The 18,144-nt window shown below is 54.4% G+C and overlaps 1 protein-coding gene across 1 annotated transcript in view; it reads left to right on the top strand.

The window, feature by feature from the left end:
* Window positions 1-8,232, top strand: part of Klf13 (KLF transcription factor 13) — a 44,517-nt gene extending 36,285 nt beyond the window's left edge. The window contains exon 2 of the mRNA XM_063249855.1: window positions 2,943-8,232. Coding sequence (XP_063105925.1) covers window positions 2,943-3,232 — 290 coding nt within the window. The 3' untranslated portion in view covers window positions 3,233-8,232. The remainder of the gene's footprint in view (window positions 1-2,942) is intronic.
* Window positions 8,233-18,144: the final 9,912 nt, after the last annotated feature.

Genomic DNA, 18,144 nt, shown 5'->3' with positions numbered 1-18,144 from the left:
CTTAGCTCAGCCACACCACCCTGAGGTCAGTCCCCAGAACAGCCTGGATTGCAAGTGAGGACCAGAATGACACCCTTTCAGGGGACCCTGAGATCAAAGCTGTTTGCATAACGGTGACATTGTTTACCCGTCTTTCTTCCAAAGGGCACAATGGAATATTCCAGACAGTGCACCGTGTGTAATGACATCATCCCTCTGGACAGCTCTGGAGTGTGTGCTCGGTTTAAGACTTCATAGTAAACTTTAATGGATGTAACCCACATGAGCTGGTGCTCCTTGGGGACCTCACTGAAAGTGCAAGTGAAAGTGTGCTGTTTTCTGGTGTCCCTTCCCGTACCCATTATCTCTTGGGTGCCACTAAAATGTTGCCACCCAGGGGCCACCCAGCCAGACTGAGTTCCTTGCTAGTGTGAATCATAACTGCTGTTTGTAGACCAGTTTATTGGCTATTAGCTCTCCTGAGATAGGCCAGGCCAGGAAAGGAGACTGGAACGGGAGGCGTGCCTCTGTCAGGGTCCTGATCCTGCACCCGGGACTCGGCTTCCCTCCTCTCAGGCTGTGCCACACCGGCAGCCCGCCCAAGCAGGTGCCGCAGCTCTCCGCACCCTCCCTGTTAGCTGCCCGTGTAGAACTGTGTCACACCCTGCTGCCTGGGGTGGGAGCAGAAGGACCCTGGCAAGGACGAAGCCTCGAGCCCTTGTCCCACAGTGCTTGGCCTGGCCCTCCTCATGGACGCACATCATCATCGCCCTATCGTTTGCCTCTAATTGGACCTCAGCTTTCTTGTGGGTCTTTATTTTATCTTGGAGTTTCTTACTGCCTCTTTTTTTTCTTCTAAACAAGGAATAGCAGAGTGCTCTCTCGTCCCGAAGCTTGTCCACCGTGCTGATGGTACCCTGTGATGCATAGTCACTGTCCTCCTGGAATTTTGTCCCTGTGACGTGAGGTCCGATCAGTGATCCAGCGGACTTCCAGGCTTCATCCTTGCCCTTGACTTAGGGTTTCCCTTTGTCTCTTTCCTCCCATCCGTTTACCCATCTCCCTCCCTCCCTCCCTCACCTTCCAAGACAGAGTCTCACTGTGTAGCCCAGGCTGGCCTCTAACTCTGGGCGATCCTCCTGCCTCGGCTCTCAAGTGCTGGCTCCCTACACCCGGCTTCCCTTCACTTTTCACCCATTTTTCTGGCTTCACAGTTCTCAGGATTTTTTTTTTTTAACTGAAATAGGTGACATGTAAAGGAGATGTCCTGTGGCCCTGCCTGTGAGCACCCAGTGGGAGCGAGGAGAAATCGGATTCATCCTTCACGGAAAATCCAGCATTGATGTCTCTCCTCCTCCTCAGTGAAGTTTTAGGGTCGCTGGTTTTATTTGGTGTTTTATTTTGGCAAAAATTCCTGCATCAGGCCCCTCTTTCCTTGCCCCGGCCATATTAGTGTGTTTTTTATTTTAGTTTTCTTTTCCTTCTTAATTTTTACTCTGATAGATGCTGTTACTACTTTGGTAATTTCTTACACTGTGCTTTATTTTGCTTTCCTACTCCACACCTGCTGTTAGATATTCCCTAGATTAATCCCCAACGGATTTCAACTTTCAGCCTTTTCTGTCTGTGGACTGTCAGATAGATTTAGGTGACAGTGATGGCCACCAATACCCTTCCCTCGATGTTGGGATTAACGAGAACCCCAAATACAGCCCCGTAAGGCACCCTGCCTCAGCAAGAAGAGGAGACAGAAGACTGCAATGTCCACAGAGTTCTAGAACTTTCCAGAGGCTTCTAGTTTCTGGAATATTTTCTTGTTTATATTTGCAACTTTTTCAGTGTACTTTTTGTTTGCGCAGTGATGTTTTCCTATTCTACATGCTGTTTTTTGTTTCTCTAAGCTTCCTCCTCTTTGCTTTATGCATCAGATTGTGTCTCAGCTTCTCTGAGGACACTAATTAGAGTTTTTAGGTTCTTCCTAACGCTCTTCCTGGCTTCACGCTTCTCTGGTGTTGGTTTGGTTGCTCTGTTTTTCCTTGGGTGTTGCTGATTTTCCTTGGCCATCGGGCCATCCTGGGATGTCTGTGGCTGTTTGAGATCGTGTTTCTGAGGTAGATGGCATAGGTGGGCCACCCAGTAGGGCTAGAAGTCTGCTTTAGGGGCCCTCGAAGGAGACAGAGGAAGACCAGCTAAGAAGGGTGGCTACACAGCCACTGCTTGGAAGGCTGCATTCTGGGGGGACACAGGCCCCCCTGCTCTGTTCTCCTCGAGCAACTCATGTCATGTTTTATGGTTCAGAATTTGCCAGGGTGAGTGCTGGCCTCTCCTGCGGTCCGAGCAAAGGGAGAAGGAAGACTTGGGGTCCTGACTGTGGCTCCCCTCTCTCACCTCCCACCCTCCTGTGTGCTCCCTTCTCTCTGGGCCCCTCGGAGGGTTTCCAGGCCACCGTGCTGGGCTCAGCTGGAACCTGGTGTGGCCTCCTCAGCAGCCCTTGGTGGCTGCCGTGTTGGGGCCCCAGTGGAAAAGGAGCAGCAGGGTGCCGGGTTGTCCAGCCTCAGGCCCTGGAGAATGTGTCCTGTGACATCCCCCAACCCCCATGATGCAGACAAGAGACTTAGGAGGTCGGGATTGTGGCTAGAGGCTCGGGTTGGGGTACTGCGGCCTGGCTCCTGCCACTTCCTGTGCATCCTGGAGCTGTCCTCTGTGTCCCCTGCAGGGTGTGCAGTAAGAGGGTGTGACGCCTCACCTCTGCCTTGCTGGATTTGCTACAAGAGAGGGCAGAGATAAAGTATGGGGCGCTGGGTGATAAGTGGGGTGGCCGAGAGGCGCGTGGGGAGAGGTGGGGACCGCTGGGCGGCCTGAGGGAGGCAGGGAGGGGCCCGGGACGAGGGGGCGGGATGCCGGAGGCCCGGGCATGGGGTCGTGCCGGGACTGATGCTGTGCCCTGTCCCGTGTCCCCACAGGTGAGCGGCCCTTCGCCTGCAGCTGGCAGGAGTGTAACAAGAAGTTCGCGCGCTCCGACGAGCTGGCGCGGCACTACCGCACGCACACGGGCGAGAAGAAGTTCAGCTGCCCGATCTGCGAGAAGCGCTTCATGCGCAGCGACCACCTGACGAAGCACGCGCGGCGCCACGCCAACTTCCACCCGGGCATGCTGCAGCGGCGCAGCGGGGGCTCGCGGACCGGCTCGCTCAGCGACTACAGCCGCTCCGACGCCAGCAGCCCGGCCGTCAGCCCGGCCAGCTCGCCCTGAGTGCGGCCGCAGCGCCCGGGACCCGGGACCCGGGACCCCGCCGACCACAGCCATGAGCAGCCGCTCTCCTCCTCCTCCTCTTCCTCCTCGCGTCAGGCCCTGCCCCTTCCTTTTGTACTAAGAAAGCAGAGTGCGAACTTGATGAAAAGTCCATGAAAAACACTTTTCTTCACCTCAGGTGTCAATGTCAGTTTGTAAAAAAAAAAATTCTTTTTTCCAAAAAAAAAAAAAAAAACAACCCAACACCCCACCATCCACAAATTGCACAAATCGTGACAGCCACGAAGTTGAAATTGAGTGGTGTTGACCCCGTACTCAGGGATGGACAAGTTCCACGAGGTCAGCGGGGCGTCCCTTCCTGCGCCTTACTCTGTACATAGATTTGCACTCTGGAGTTTTCCACCGCGTTTGGGAACACAGGGACAGAGCAGGTGACTCGTGTCCTGTCCTGGGTCGGTCGTTGGCCTCAGACGTGGTCACTGATGCAAGTGGCAAGGCCCGATCCCCTTCCTGCCCACCTCCAGGCCTCTAACCTAGCCCGGGGCCCGGCTCAGGACGCGCAGGGGCCCGAGGGACAGACCACCTCGGAGGGATGCCTTAACCCGGACTCCACCTGGAGGGCTGCGGAGAGAGGCCCCTGCCTTGCCTGCTGGTCTTGCCGTCTCCCCACCCTCCAAGGCCTCTCCCCAGGCCACAGGCAACTGGAAGCAGAGACCATCGCACCCGAAGGCCTCCAGGAGACGGGCTCCCCTCACCTTTGTTCCGTGCTTTCCCGGGAAAGTGAGAGCTGGGAATGCCGGTGTTGGGTGTTGGTGTGTCTTCGCTGACCTCTCCATCCACGGTGGCTGGGGAGGTCCCTCTGTACAGCCGGTGATGCCCCACGTCAGTCAGTCAGTCAGCGCTGCTCGGAGGCTGCCCGAGGGCAGCAGAGCGGAAGCTGGACTGTCCTTTTTCAGCAGCGATGCAGCGTGTCACAGGTCTCTGTGGAGAGTGTGCCATCCGTTTTCTCTCCGAGGACTCCAGCCGGAAAGCCGAGGAGAATGCCTCTCTCAGACCCTCCATGTCCCCAGTGCAGACGCCTGCATCGCTTCTCCCTGTCTCAGACTTCTGCCCGCCCCCCAGCACCTCTCCATAGTAGAGAAGCGGAGAGCTGAGGCCTGTGGCCTGCAGTCCCAGCCGGGGCTGGCTAAGGACCCTGGGCCAGGGCAGTGAGGCCATGCTCCACAGAGCTCCCGGGACCCCTGGAGGGTCCATCCCAGCTCCCCATGGCTCAGGCGCTGCCTTCCATTGCTCTGAAGAGTTAAGGCCTGCACACACAAGGCCGCAGAGTGTGTGTGTGTGTTTGTGTGTGTGTGTGTGTGTACACGCAAGTGTTATAAGGAAGGACTGGGTGTCTTGCAGAGACCTCATCTCGATGAGGAGGAACGACCCTTGGGACTCGGAGGGCCGTGCACCGGCTCCCGGGTCCGGAGTGCCTTGGCTGTAGCCTTCCACTTCGGCCCCATCGCTCACACTGTGTGTGGTGCTGCACAGAAAGCCTGGGACCCCACCCAGCCTGGGCATCTGTGTGCAGCGGCTTTGCGGTTGGCACCGTCCATCTGTGGCGCTCCAGGTGCCCACTGTGGCTCCACTGCGTGTCGGGTGGGAGTGGCTGGTGGCGTGCGTGGCTTCTGCGTTGTGGAGTGGTGGGTACCCAGTTAGGCTGTGGCTTGATTATGCTGTGGGTGGGGTTTGGGGGTGGGATTGTGTGGTTGGGCACAGGGCTGGCCGTCCTGGTGCTGTGGGGCCCTGCGGCCGCCCAGCTCACATGCATTTAGTCTGGGAGAGCGAATGGAGTATATGGTAGGGACCTTGAATGAAGAGAGCCCTGGGTGCTTGGGGTGTGACGGTCTTCACCTTCACGCCCAGTTCCAAAGTGAGGTCCCTCCCAATGTCGTTTCTGTGTGAAGCAGAGAAAGCCACGCTCTGACACATTTCACGTCTCAGGAATTTACATTCCAGGTTCAGGAATTTTATTCCAAAGTCCTTTGGTGCACCCACATCTATGCTTCTGAGGGCAGGAGAGGGAGCCGTGTCCTCCAGAGGCCACAGAGCGTTCCGCACGGGCCCAGTCTCCTGTGATCTGCCCGCAGCATCCCAGAAGGAGGCTTCAAACTCTGCATTGTCTCCGCATGGGAAGGGGGAAAGGACTCTAAACCCGTCACCTTGGAATAAAAGAAAGAGCTGGTTTGTCTTAGAGTGGGATGGGGGGTGGGGGAGGGCGAGTGGGCGTAGGCTGTTTCCAAAGAAAGCACTTAATTTAACTTTGCTCTCAGCGACCCAGGGCGGTTCCGTCGGACAGATGGAAGGGTAACGTTGCCTTAACACAGAATATGCAGGCTCAGGCTGTGTTGGCAGACTGTGTCTTCACGCCCAGAGCGGCTCTCCTCAATGGCAGGGTGTAGTCCTCCAGTCTCGGTCTGGCCTGGGACACGGGGACATGGTACCTGGAGGGAGTCCCCCAGGCACCTGGCTGGACCCCTGGGAATCATCTGGGTTTTAATTCATCTCATCATGGGGTGGGGGTGGGGGAACCAGCGAATCTCAGGCTCGTGCGGAAGGGTTCTCAGAGCAGGTTTCCATCTCATCATGAAGGGAGGGCTGCCTTCTGAGGTGGGGTGTCTTCCCAGCCTGGGTCTGCTGCTGGGGCTTCCGTGTTTGTGATTTGTAGTCAGGCTTGCGGGTTTCAGTTTCAGGTGGAAGTGGGATTAAGGAACCCCTGGGGCTCCTGGAAATCAGTGACAAGTCAAACCTGCATTTGGGGGTAGACTTTAATTTTAGCGGGGCAGGGAAGCAGAAATCTCACAATGAAGGGTGCCTAGATGGAGAGAGAGAGCCACTGCAAAAGGGTTAAGAGTGGTTCTGGACCAGCCATCAGGGAGCTCTGTCCCAGACAGCAAGACCCCTCTCACTGTCAGCCATATGGGGGAACAGTGGTCAGCTCCCCAAATGCCTCCTGAGTCCTGCAGCCATACAGAAACGGAGAGGGCACTGAGGTCCTCTCTGATGGGTGCTATGTAGTGATGGGCAGGGATGCCCTCGGTGGGAGTGTGATGCTGGAGGTGCCCTAATGGCACCCCACTGTACCTCCCATCCATGACACTTGAGGCACAAGATCCCCATCCCAGCCTCCAAGTCATTGTGAGGCACTGCACTGGGGCAGGCTGCCAAGGTGCAGCCTCCAGGTGTGAGCATCTACACACCGGTGACCCCAGACCTCACTGTGACTTGGGCGATGGCTCATGCCAGTGAGGATGGGTCAGAGTGGAGATGGGCAGAGAGGGCTGGCAGCTGACCCCCAAGGGAGGTGTGGCAGAGCCACTGTCTCCATGAAGACTTCCTGGTCCCAGCCCAGAGTGTCCCGAAGACCCAGCCTCTTTCTTGCCAGAAGCAGGTGCTAGGATGGCGTGTGCAGGGTCATCACACCTCTGGGGCTTCCCCTGGGGCCTCCACTGGGCAGGGTGCCCTCACGGGGCAGACAAGAGCTGGGCGACAGTGTGGCCTCGCTCCTCAGCGCCTGGCTGTGGCTTTGTTTACAAGGCAAGCTGATTATTTTAACTTCCGACAGGTGTCACTGAAGTTTTTTAACCCGTTTTTAAAAGGTCATGTAGTCCAAGGCACAGTGCTGGAAGGTTTTAAGGAATGAAGTGTTGGTCACATCGTGATCAGTAAGAAATGCTTTGCAGGTCACCTACATCTTTTGCTGCCCAATTTTTCCACGTGTGATTCTTGGTGACCCTTATTCTTCCCAAGCTAAAAATCCAGATGTGGGCTGATGGGTTTTTGAATCTGGATGGCCCAGAAGGTCCAGGTCCTCTGACTGACTTTCCTGATTCGGAAGCTTTCCAGGGTTTGTCCTGGCCACATTCCAGAGAACTTTGGACCAGAATTGGGATGCACAATCCAGCTTACTACTGAGTAACGCCTGAGCACCGCTGAGGGAGTGGCCAGCCCGGCCCTCGCCACTCGGAAGAGTAGACTTGGTGTTCCCGGTCACCACAGGGGAGGGAGGCCACCCTTGGTTTCTGCTGACCCCTACGGAGCTGCCGGACTTGCAGCGCAGCCCCCTGGTCCTCCCCAACCTTTTCTGTTCTCGTACAGCTTTAAAATTCACTTCTTTTATTTAGAAACAAAGAGGATGGGAGAGAGCCTCCTCTTTCGTGAGGTGTGCTCCCGGACACAGCTCCTGGGGCTCTGGAGCCCTGGCCTCCCTGATGTCTTCCTCAGGGACCTGTTGATAGGCTGCTGTGCACACGCCTTTGGAAGCCTAGTGCATGAGCTGAGTGTCTCTGAGAAGTCCATCCCGGAGAGCCCACAGCCTGGACTTGGAGGATTCCTCCCTGCGGTTGCCAGACATCCGCAAAGGAGAAGGAGGCTGCTTCCCACTGTGGCTCAGACCCACAGGGTATCTTGACCGTGGGGCCTGTTCCTGCCTGCTTCTGGGTCTGAGACTTACCCAGCCTGCGGGTACACAGTGCTGGGGACCTCATCCCGATCAGGGCTTGCTGCAGCTCTGGGGCTTTGCAGTCGTAGTTGGATTGGTTACACCCAGGCAACCCCTTCTGGAACATCCAGAGCCGTCGGTGGGGCTTATCTGGAATCCTTTGCCAAAATCCCAAGGCAGAATCCAAGGGTCCAAGACCCTTTCCATCAAGTTCACATTTTCTTTCTCTGTAAGACTTGTTTCTTTTTAACCAGCTCCCCACCATGCTTCCAAAGGCCACCTTTCATTTTTCCTGGATCACTACAGTGAAGTATTACAGTTGTACAGCTCCCAATCTGGCCTTGGCTTGCTGAAAGAAAACTTTGTATGTATTTTGTAAGGCATAGATTCTATATTGTAATGATGTCCTATGCAAAAAGAAAAAAAATTAATGAAATTGTAAATTTTATTGTTTTAACATGTATGCATGTTTAGTGACGTTTACATTTTGAAATAAAGTTTATGATTCATTATTTTACTGGCTGGAGCTGGTCTGTGGAGGGCGTGACCTGCAGAGGGGCCTGGGAGGGCCGGAGCTGAAATGGGGGAGAAGCTGAGCGTGGAACTGACGGGGAGGCAGAGGCAGGCCGAGCCCAGGAAGGCTGGCGTCGAAGCTGTGGGCATGAGGGCTGCGGGCAGTGTCTCCTGGGCTGTCCTTCCCACCAGGGCCCATTTCAGCTCTCCACGTTCCCAGGATGGAGGGACAAAGAGCAAGGAGCACGGGTTCCCCTGAAGTGGACCTCACGTTGCCTAATTCCCCTTCGTGGGTCCCCTCTCCCACTGTGAAGTATCTGAGGTGGTGAGCCTGTGAAAGCAAAGGGATTGTTTGCTGCCATGGACTCAGGTTCCAGTCCTGGGTGAGGTGGCCCTGTTGCTTTCCAGTCTGTATCGAGGTGGCACATCATGGAGAGTGTGAGCAGCAGGGCAGAGCAGAGCTGTCATCTCGCAGGCATCGTGAAAAGAGGAGGATTGGGTTCCTCTGTCCTGTTTAAGAGGATCCCCCCCCCCCCGCAAGACAAGCCTCTTTCCTCATCTCTTACAGGCTCTCCTCTCTCAGCACCAGGCAGCCAGCCTGCACCAGAGGAACTTTGGAGTACACTTCAGGTCCGCACTCTCGCAACATCCGTAAGCACCAGCTCCTCCAAAGCCTCTGCTCGGAGGCTGGAGCGTGTCCATTTCTGCCAACCTAAGTGTCTGCAGTCGACCCCAGGCACTCCGAAGTGGGGTTGCTGTGCTGCCTTACTGCTGGGGAACTTCTCATGGGCTGGATCTGCTCGCATGGTGTGGAGAGCAATTGGGAAACAGTAACAGGAAGCAAGCAGCAACCTGCCAGCTATGACGTCATTGCTGAGCTTTGGAAGAGGCTGAGTTCCTGCCCTGGATACTCTCGGGGAGATAGAGGGCCTTGCACTCATGGGCCCCCCTTGTTAGGAGCCGGGGGACTCGAGGCCTCGAGGAGTCCAATACGGTAGGAGGAAGAAAACACTTCAGCAAACAATAGGTTTTCCTAGTGTTTGTAGATGAATTTTGTTACTATGCTTTGCATGCATCATAGCACATTTTCTCCCCATTGTTCTGTGCACAAAGTGAAGAAAGGCGGGCTTTGGTGAGGAGGGATGTGGCTGGCAGGACCCTGGACCCGCCTGAGTAGTCTGCTTCAGGGTGGGCCTGGGCCTGCGCTTTATCAGCGCAGGGGTTGAGTTGTTGCTGGGCCATGGCTGGCTGTGCACTAGCTGGTGAGGGTGGCATCTGGTGGAGGGAGAGGCAGGCTCCTGTCATCCCAGAGGGCAGAGCCTGGCTGAGCCTCACACACTGCCTGCCTGCCTCAGGAGGGATTTCGGCATCTGTTCAGGACCATATTCTGCAGCCGATAGCGCAATACCACACACTGCCTGGGTGAGAAATGAAGGAGGCTTGTTTCAGCTCAGTCCTGAGAGTCCAGGGTTGAGAAGCCTCATCTGTGGATGGCCATCGTGCTTCCTGAGCCTTGAGGCAGCAGAGGGTACCACGTGATGAGAGGCGGGAGCGTGCGTGCCTGCCTGCCTGCCTGCCTGTGTGTGTGCATGCGTGTGTGTGCGTGCATGTGTATCTCTTCATATAAAGGCACCAGTGTTCAATCATGGAGGCTCCTTCTTGGGACTCCATCCCAGCCCCACCACAAGGCCACTCCTCCTAGTACCTTATAAGAGGCATTGCCCTTCAACATGAGTTTCTAGAAGGGCAAACAACATTCAAACCTGATGAGATCTTTTTACAGGATTATTTTTCAGGCCTAGAGAGTGAACTAGGGCTTCTTGCATGCTAGGTAAGCTTGTACCCCTGAGCTACACACCCATCCTGTAAACCATATTCAGATCACAGCCCTGTCACTGAGCTCCATGGTGCCAGAAGCATTCAAGCAGATGCTGAAACACAGAATGGCAGCACCATGAAAGGATGTGTGTACGGGGAGGAGCCTGGCTAACAGACAGAGGAGGGCTGTGATGCTTTCCAGGGGACTCAATGAACACAGCCCTGTCTCCTAGCTTTCTCAGCCTTGTTGGGATGTGGACCAGGGTTTGATGGGTTGGGCTCAACTGCAGAGGGCACTGAATAACAGATTAGGCAGTGCCATTTATTCTGGGGACATGAGCGGGTGACCTGTCAATCAAACTGCATGCATGCTATGACCCAGTTCTTCCCACTCGCACCACACCTGAGATCTTCTAAGTAGAAAGCCCAGACGCCCAGCTTCTCCACAGGGGCACAGCCTCTGCCCACCTTCTCTGCACTGTCACGGACCAGTGACAGGGATGCAGAGCATGAGGGCATAGGACAGGCAAATTTAGGCAGAAGACAGTGTTGGAAGTCTGGAGCCTGGATTTGTTTCCCTTTGCTTGTGGTAAACATAGACCAACAGTGAGTGAAAGCAACACACATTTATTTCTCAAAGCTCTGGAGATCACAAGGTCAAAATGAGTTTTCCAGTGCTAACAAAGGCTGGTTCCTGAAGTATCTTAGAGGCCACCTACGTGTTTTGGCTTGTGTTATCCTCCTCTGTCTTTGAAGCCAGTAGAGTGACATCATCTTTCCTCAGACTGCCTTTTCCCTCTCATAAGTGCCCTTGTGATTGCCCCCAGCCTGCAGAATGTCCCAGAGTTATGTCCCGTCCTGTCCCCATGTGCATGTCCTTCCTGCACTGTCCTGTGTAGGGCACAGAGCAGCAGCTCCAGCTGCAGCTACAGAAGTGCAGGGCTAGGTCAGTGACCCACTTCCTGGACTTGGTACGCTGAAACGGTCCCCAACCTCTTCGGCACCAAGGGGCCGGTTTTCCCACAGATGGGAGGGGGCGGGCAGTGGTTTTGGGATCAAATCCTCATAGGGAGCCTACGTGTTGTCCCCAGCTGGGCTGCAGAGTCCACGGGAACCTGGAGGCCACAAATCTGCAAGGAGGCAGAGCTCAGGCAGCACCCCCAGGCTGGGGGGCGGGGGGCTCAGTACCGGGTCTCCTGACCCCAGCTCCAAGGCTTCATTTTTGATTGACAGAACTGTACCTGTTTATGGGTACACTATGTTCCTCCCATTTCTTTGTAATGAGAACATTCAAAATCCCTTCTTCTAGTGCAAAAAGAAACCTGCTACATTATTGTCATTCCATTCACCCCACTATTCCCCTGAACCTGAGGGGCCAGCCTCCCTACCAAATTGTGACTCTAATCCAGTACCTTCCGGCTGCTCCTCCCCTCTCCTCTCTGTTAACCATCCTCCTCCTGTCGCCAACTTCGATGAGACCCACCTCTCCGGGTTCCACGTATGAATGAGAGCGTGTGACATGTGTCAGTCTGTGTCTGGCTCACTTCCCTTAATACAGTGTCTTCCGGTTCCAGCTACATTGTCAAACATGACAGGGATTGATCCTTTTTATGGCTGAATAGTATTCCACTGTGTGTAGGCATCGCATTTTCTTGATGGACACCCAGTGGCGTCCAGGGTTTGGCTGTGGTGGGGAGTGCTGCAGTGAACACAGGTGTGCAGTTCAACATACTGAATGAGTGTGTTTCTTTTGGAGGGGAGCTGCTGGGTGGTACAGCTTTTGCTCCGATGAGCAGAGCTCCTCCCTACCTCCTGTCTGTCTGCTGCTCTTTCTCTGTTGACATCCTCCTAATTCTCAGAGGTCCATGTTGGGGGAGTAAGTAGCCTCCTTCCCGGACTGAGCTGGGCAGGGCCCTCCTCACCACAGCCCATGGAGCTTCCTACTTTGGGAAGATCAGCTGGCAGCTCAGGAGAGCGGGGTTCGAATGGAGACACAACCCAGACCCAGGAGGGAGGGGTGTTTGCTGTGGAGGCACAGGGCTGGTCCAGGCGACACAGCCAGTGTCAAGGAGGGTAACAGGATAGTTCTAGTGGTGATGGAGAGCTGGAGAACCTGCATCTCCTTTACCTATATTCGTGTGTAAATACTAAGTACTGAAAAAGTTAAAAACACCAAGTTGTTTCAGAAGGCTTAGCTGTCCAGGAGGAGGAGATCAATTCAGTGAACTACGTGACAGTGTTGCCAGGACTCAACATATTAAGTGGAAAGAGCAGGTTACAAAAGAGTATGCAGAGCAGAATCATATTGTGTGCACAGATTTTTCTCTATAGCTAACAAAAGACAAAAGGTACAAGGTACAAGGTAGGAGACACGAACTCAAGTTATCGAGTTATCTTTAGGTAGTGAGAGCCACTGAGGATGTTTGTTTACATGTTTTTGTGTGTGTTCTGAATTTTCAAGCCTGCTCCGTGGAACTTTTGCCAGGAAAAACCTTCCATTGCATTTTGGGGCGGCAGAGTTTGCCAAAAGCAAGCTGGTACAGAGCGCCACCCGCCCATCCAACGGGGGGCACCTTAGGGACAGCTAGGGGGACTCACCCTAGAGGCCCCCCATGTGAGTCCCCACGGGGATGGACACATTCCATGGTCACTTGCACATCAGCAGATGTGACCCAAGGCCCAGCAAAGGCAACCAGCCACACCTGCCACGAGCTGGAGTTCATGCCACCCTCCCATCCACGTGTTGAAACCCAGTCCCCGTGGAATGGTATTGAGAGGTGGTGGGGGGGATAATGAGTCACAGGGTGGGTCTCAGGGTTTCATTGTCTTCGTGACTGGGACTCACACCCTCGCCATCCGAGCTGAGGACACCAGGACGGCGGCCTTCTGCCAACCAGGAGCAGAGGAACCAGGTGCTGGGTCCGCCAGCAGCTTGAGCTTGGGCTTGCCGTTCTCACACCATGAGAAGCAGAAGTCCAGGGATCCAGAACCATGCAGGGAAGGTCGACAAATACCTCACAGACAAGGAGAAGGCAATGCTGTGGGGAAGGTGAACGCCAAGGTCAGGACAAGGTGACACCAAAGAACCCAACAGGTTTCAACTGTGCCGGCAACACGGCCCTCATGTAGGACGTAGGAGTGTGGGGTGGTGGAGCCCTCTGTGTGTCTCAGGCGAGAAACGTTTGACAGCTTTGCATGGTCGCCACGCGGGCGGCTTCGTGTCGTCCGGGCTGCTCTCTGCACCAGGCTCCCAAGCAGGGCGCTGCAGGGAGCCGGGCACTCTGCTCACAGCGCAGGCTGGGAGGGAAGCCATCTGGCAACTCAAATAAAAATACAGGTGCTCTGGTCAGCCAGGAAGAGGGAGCCGCACCGCTTCCTGGGGAGCCTGAAACAAGGGCACAGTTCACTGACCTGAGACAAGGGACGGGCACAGCCCCGGTGCAGGGAGGAGACGGCGACCTGCCCTGTACCCCACGGCTCTAACCCAGTGGGCGGTGACCGTTTTCCCCCACCTGGCGCTGTGCCTCTAGCAGACCTGGAACAGCTTCGCCTTCCCGTATGCAGCAGGTAAAGAACGCGCATTCTGGCTGCCTCTGGGGATGGTTGCAAAACTACCAGAGGAAGAGCTTTTTTTTTTTTTTTTTTTTTTATTTAAAAGGAAAAAGAAAAAAACAAAACAGTGTAAGGGTACAAGTAATACAGAGCTACAAAAAAAAAAAAAACAGTAAGATATCACCAGTTAATAGATTACACACTATCATTTTTGAAATGGTTATTCAGGTCACAGGATCAAAGCATACAAAGTGAACATTCAAACAGTGAGACTGCAAATAGTTGTGTTCAATGATCCAAACAAAAATATTAATATGATCATCTATTTAACACACCTAAACACACTTGCTGTTGTATCCTTTAGGGCACTTTTTTTTCCTTCTCTTTGTTACAACAAAATTTACACATTTTGGGTTTTATTGCTCCCACAGATCTTATTACTTTTTTTGTAAGAGAATAAAATCAAACATGATAAAACAAAGCTGTCAGTCAAAACCAAGGATAGACATAGCACATGATTAAAAACAGAGTACAAGATTATCAACAACGGTTACCATAATGCCTCTTGCTTCCTTAAGAAGAATTGTCCCTCTCATTAGGTATTATAAAGATGAACTAAACAGTAGAGAATAAGACCAATAAAACCTAAACATTGTAAACCTTACAAAACTTCAAAAGAGGATAATAGTCAAACCAGAATGGGCATCAATGTGAATCTTACTGCCTTTAAAGTAGTTACCTATACTCTGATACTTAATATCATCATACAGATCGGAACAGAGTCTAATCAGTCAAAACAAGATAGTGGGAGTATTATAGGACTTCAAGTTAATAGGAAATCAAAAAAATTAATATATCCTGCTAGTTTTTTATTTTTTCTCCTTAGTTTAAAAAGAAAAATAAAAAAAATTAAATAATTTTTTAATGAATAAGGGAGAGGTTGAGACAAAAGAGGGCATAACAACATAACAATACAGGTCAAAGCATGACGGAGGAAAAGCTTTAAGAACTCCACCAGCGAGATGCGGAGTGTCTGTAGTAATGTTCAGGGACTTTGAAACTCACCTGAGTGCTGGGGCTACTCTTTCAGTGTAGGAATTCCAGTCTTTGATTCTAGGCTCTGAAAGATGCTCCCCGCGAACAGGGCGATAAAATCCTCCGTCACCTCCTGCCTCCCACCGTCTCCCCAGCACCAGTTCCACTTCTGCTGCCCAGGGTGAAGCCCGGATTCATCCTCTCTGGTTTTTAACACTGTGCTTCATCCGTCATCCCCTTAAGCTTCAGTAAAAGGCCTGTCCGCCTGCTTCGTGCTCTACGGGCACTGTGTAAACCAGCCTGGCTCCCGCGCCTTCCCGCCTCTCCCATTCTCCACCGGTGCCCCCAGAGTGTTCAGCCCCCACAGATCTGCTCTGCCCTTCCAGGAACCCCGTTTTCCCTCCCGCACCTGCTCCATCACCTTCACTCTACGTTTTGACTCCCTCCCCTTCCTGCCCTCTCTTCCTGGCCCCCTCCCGGAGCTTTGACAAACTTTGTGTCCAGTAAAAGTGGTTTGCGATGCTCTGGCAGCGAGCTGACCACACCTGCCACTGCACACGGCCTAGGCTCAGGGGATGTCACCCTGCCTGTGACCTCACTTTGGGCTGCTCCAGGCAGACATGCCCAGCATCAAGAACCAACCAGGAGCTGGTGCAGTAGCAGGCGCCTGTCAGGGACTCGGGAGGCAGCAGCAGGAGGGCTGGGCAGCACAGCCAAACCCTGGCTCTAAAAAAAAAGCACAAATCGGGTGACTGTCCTTCACTCCATCAGTAACTGGAACTCACGGCACATTTCAGTTTGCCCTTGACACTTGTGGTGCATCTTCTTTCTCTTTAGCTTTTCATTGCCTTCCTCCTTTTGATTTCCCAGTTAACAGCTTGCTCTGCACCCTCCCGCCTTTGTTCCCAGTGCCTCCGCCCCTGCTGCCCCACCCAGAGCCTGCGCTCGGGACTCCTGAACCGCCTCAGCGGGCCACTCAGGAGCCGGAGCCCACATCTTTCTCCTGCTCCATTTTCTTCCTTGCTTCGCTGGAGTGTGTCCTCCAGCAAAGGCCCCAGAAAGGAGCATAGAGGTGGGCTTTGCTTTCACCTGTCCTTTCTGTATTTCGCAGGACTGAAGATCTTCTTCTGCTCCATCTTTGGTTGATAGTTTGGCCCAGTGGAGAACCCTGAGTTCAGCATTGCGTCTCAGTCATTACACCCACTGCTGTGGATGGCAAGACTGAGGCGCTGCTCCGAGCCTGAGAAGCGGTCGCCTCACCTTTGCCCTCTGGATCTGCCCCCATCCATGCCTGGTGCCTCCCTCCCCCATGGACCTCTCTAAGGGCAGTCATGGCTCTTTCACCCCATTTCTGCGGGCCGCTGTCTCTTTGGCTCTGAAGTGTGTGCTTCACACACTTGCTTGCTGATTTTCCTTCCTCCAGTTCCTCTTTTTAGGGTCCATAGCAGCAGAAGAGGAATTTATCACTCGAGCTTCCGCCTCTTTCTCTTTGCTTCCGAGGGTGGCCCTCTTTCCCTGCTCCTCTCCTGGGGCAGGAACAGGCTCCCTCGCCAAGCTCTTGCTCTTCCTCCAAGCCCAGGATGCACCGAGCCTTCTGTTCAAGCCTTTCCTGGCTTCCCTTTGCAATGCTGTCCCCAGGGCCTCCTCAGCAGGACACCTGGTCCCGCCTCTTGCTAGGCCACCAGGACAGGAAGGGACTCCCTGGGAGCTGGGGCTGGTGGGTGGCTTCGGGGAGCTGATGGGGATGCAGGGTGCTGAGAGGAGCTGTGGGGGGCTGTCTGGTGGGGCTGCAGGTGGCTGTGGGGACATCCACGGGGCGCTGTGAAGTCGTTGTTGGGGGTTGGGGGAGCAGTGAGATACAGAAGGGGCTCAGAGTCGGTCTTTGGAGGACAGTGGGGTGATGGTTCGCAGTGTGCCCTGTCTGAGCCATCTGGTGCTTCCAGGGACAGAGTGGGGGGAAGGCTGGAGGGAAGGGAGGGAAACCAAGCTTGGAGGTCCGTCTGGAGCTTCCCAGGCTCTAGGCAATTCTTGGAATCCAGGAACTGCCTGCCCTGAGGAGTCTTCTGTGGAACCCAGAAAGGCTGAGATCCCTGTGTGGGCAATAGGCTGGGACAGTGTGTGTGACAGCAGGGCCACAGCCCGAGAGACCCTCGTGGGGCAGAGCCCTGATAGGTTGTCATCCCTTAGGACACAGCCCTGCCCTGTGGTCAGGGCCCTGTGATGCGTTCTGTCTCCGCCCCAGCACAACAGCGACCCCCAGGATTACTGAGCCATCCCTGACTGTTTCGGGGATCCATCACCCCAGCAGTGCCGACCTGGCTCCTTCCTGCATCCCATTTCCAGCATCCCACAGGGTGGGTCTAGGCCACTGTGTCACTTTTCTGTGGAGAATACAGCCTATGAGCCTCAGAGGGCCCCCTGCTCAAAGATGCCTCACTGCTGCTGTTGTGGCCATGGCCTTTGGAGTTTGTCTTCCTGACCTTCCGAATTTTCTATGCCCTGGTCAATGCCTAGCTCAGGAAGCACTGCCCTCGATTCTCACGGGGCTTTCCCTTCAGTCTTTGGGGCTGGATGGCCATTACCAAGACATCCCAGGGCCAGGAGGTGACACGGGGGAACAGCGTTGGGCACAGGTGCTCTGTGGCAGGACTTCAGGGGAGGCCTCTCCCAGGAGGAGCATTTGTCCTGAGACCTGCAGGGAGCGAGGAGCAAACCAACGCCTGCCTCAGAAAGTGGCTACCAAGGTCCCAGCAGCAGGGAAGTTGCAGGGAGGCCCGTGGCTCCAGGGGTGGGGCGGGAAGGCAGGGGCCAGAGTTCAAGCAGAGAGGCAGGTGCCTACATCCGGTAGAAGCTCCATGTTTTGCAAACAAGGAAGGGGACTGGCTATGAGTTCTCATCACGGAAGGATGGTTGCTGGCTTGAGAGCTGCCAGGGGGATGAGTGAGCGCTGTCCCTGGTGTGTCTGCTGGGCCATGGGCCCTTGAAATATGGCTCTCTTCCCCTGTTCTTCCCTAGCTCTCTGTTCCTGGAAGCCATGAGACAGGCAGTTTGCCTCCCACCATGCTGTTCCTGCCTTGTAGCCTTGGAGTGGAGCCTCTTAAACTATGAGCCCAAATAAACTCGCCTTCTTTACACTATGGGTATCAGGTAACTCTGTCCCGGCCTGAGAAAGGGGCTAAATGCAAGGCCTGATCTGTCTGTTTGCCTGCAGGTCAGAAAGGTCATCCAAGGGGATGAGTAGTGATCACTGTCTTTCTGAGTCCCGGCCGGAGACGCTTGGCCCACCGTGACAGGTGTGGATGTCATCTAAGTGGACCTACTTTGAGGGCAGCTGACAGAGTTTGTCTCTGTCCATCTGTGCTGCATTCTGTGACACCTGTCATCCCCACGGTGCACCCATCAAATGCAAAGCGAGTGGCTGGAGTGTGACCCAGTGTGGAGCTCTGGTTTGGCTCACACCAGGCCAGCACGTGCCATTGCCAGCCTCTCTGCTCCCCCAGCTAGAAGAGAA

Source organism: Cavia porcellus, unplaced genomic scaffold (genome assembly GCF_034190915.1).
Source record: "Cavia porcellus strain 051 isolate PalLab524CR breed Dunkin Hartley unplaced genomic scaffold, mCavPor4.1 scaffold_6, whole genome shotgun sequence".
Lineage (NCBI taxonomy): Eukaryota > Metazoa > Chordata > Mammalia > Rodentia > Caviidae > Cavia > Cavia porcellus.
The sequence above is the reverse complement of the archived record's forward strand: the minus strand, read 5'-3'. Positions and strand labels throughout refer to the sequence as shown.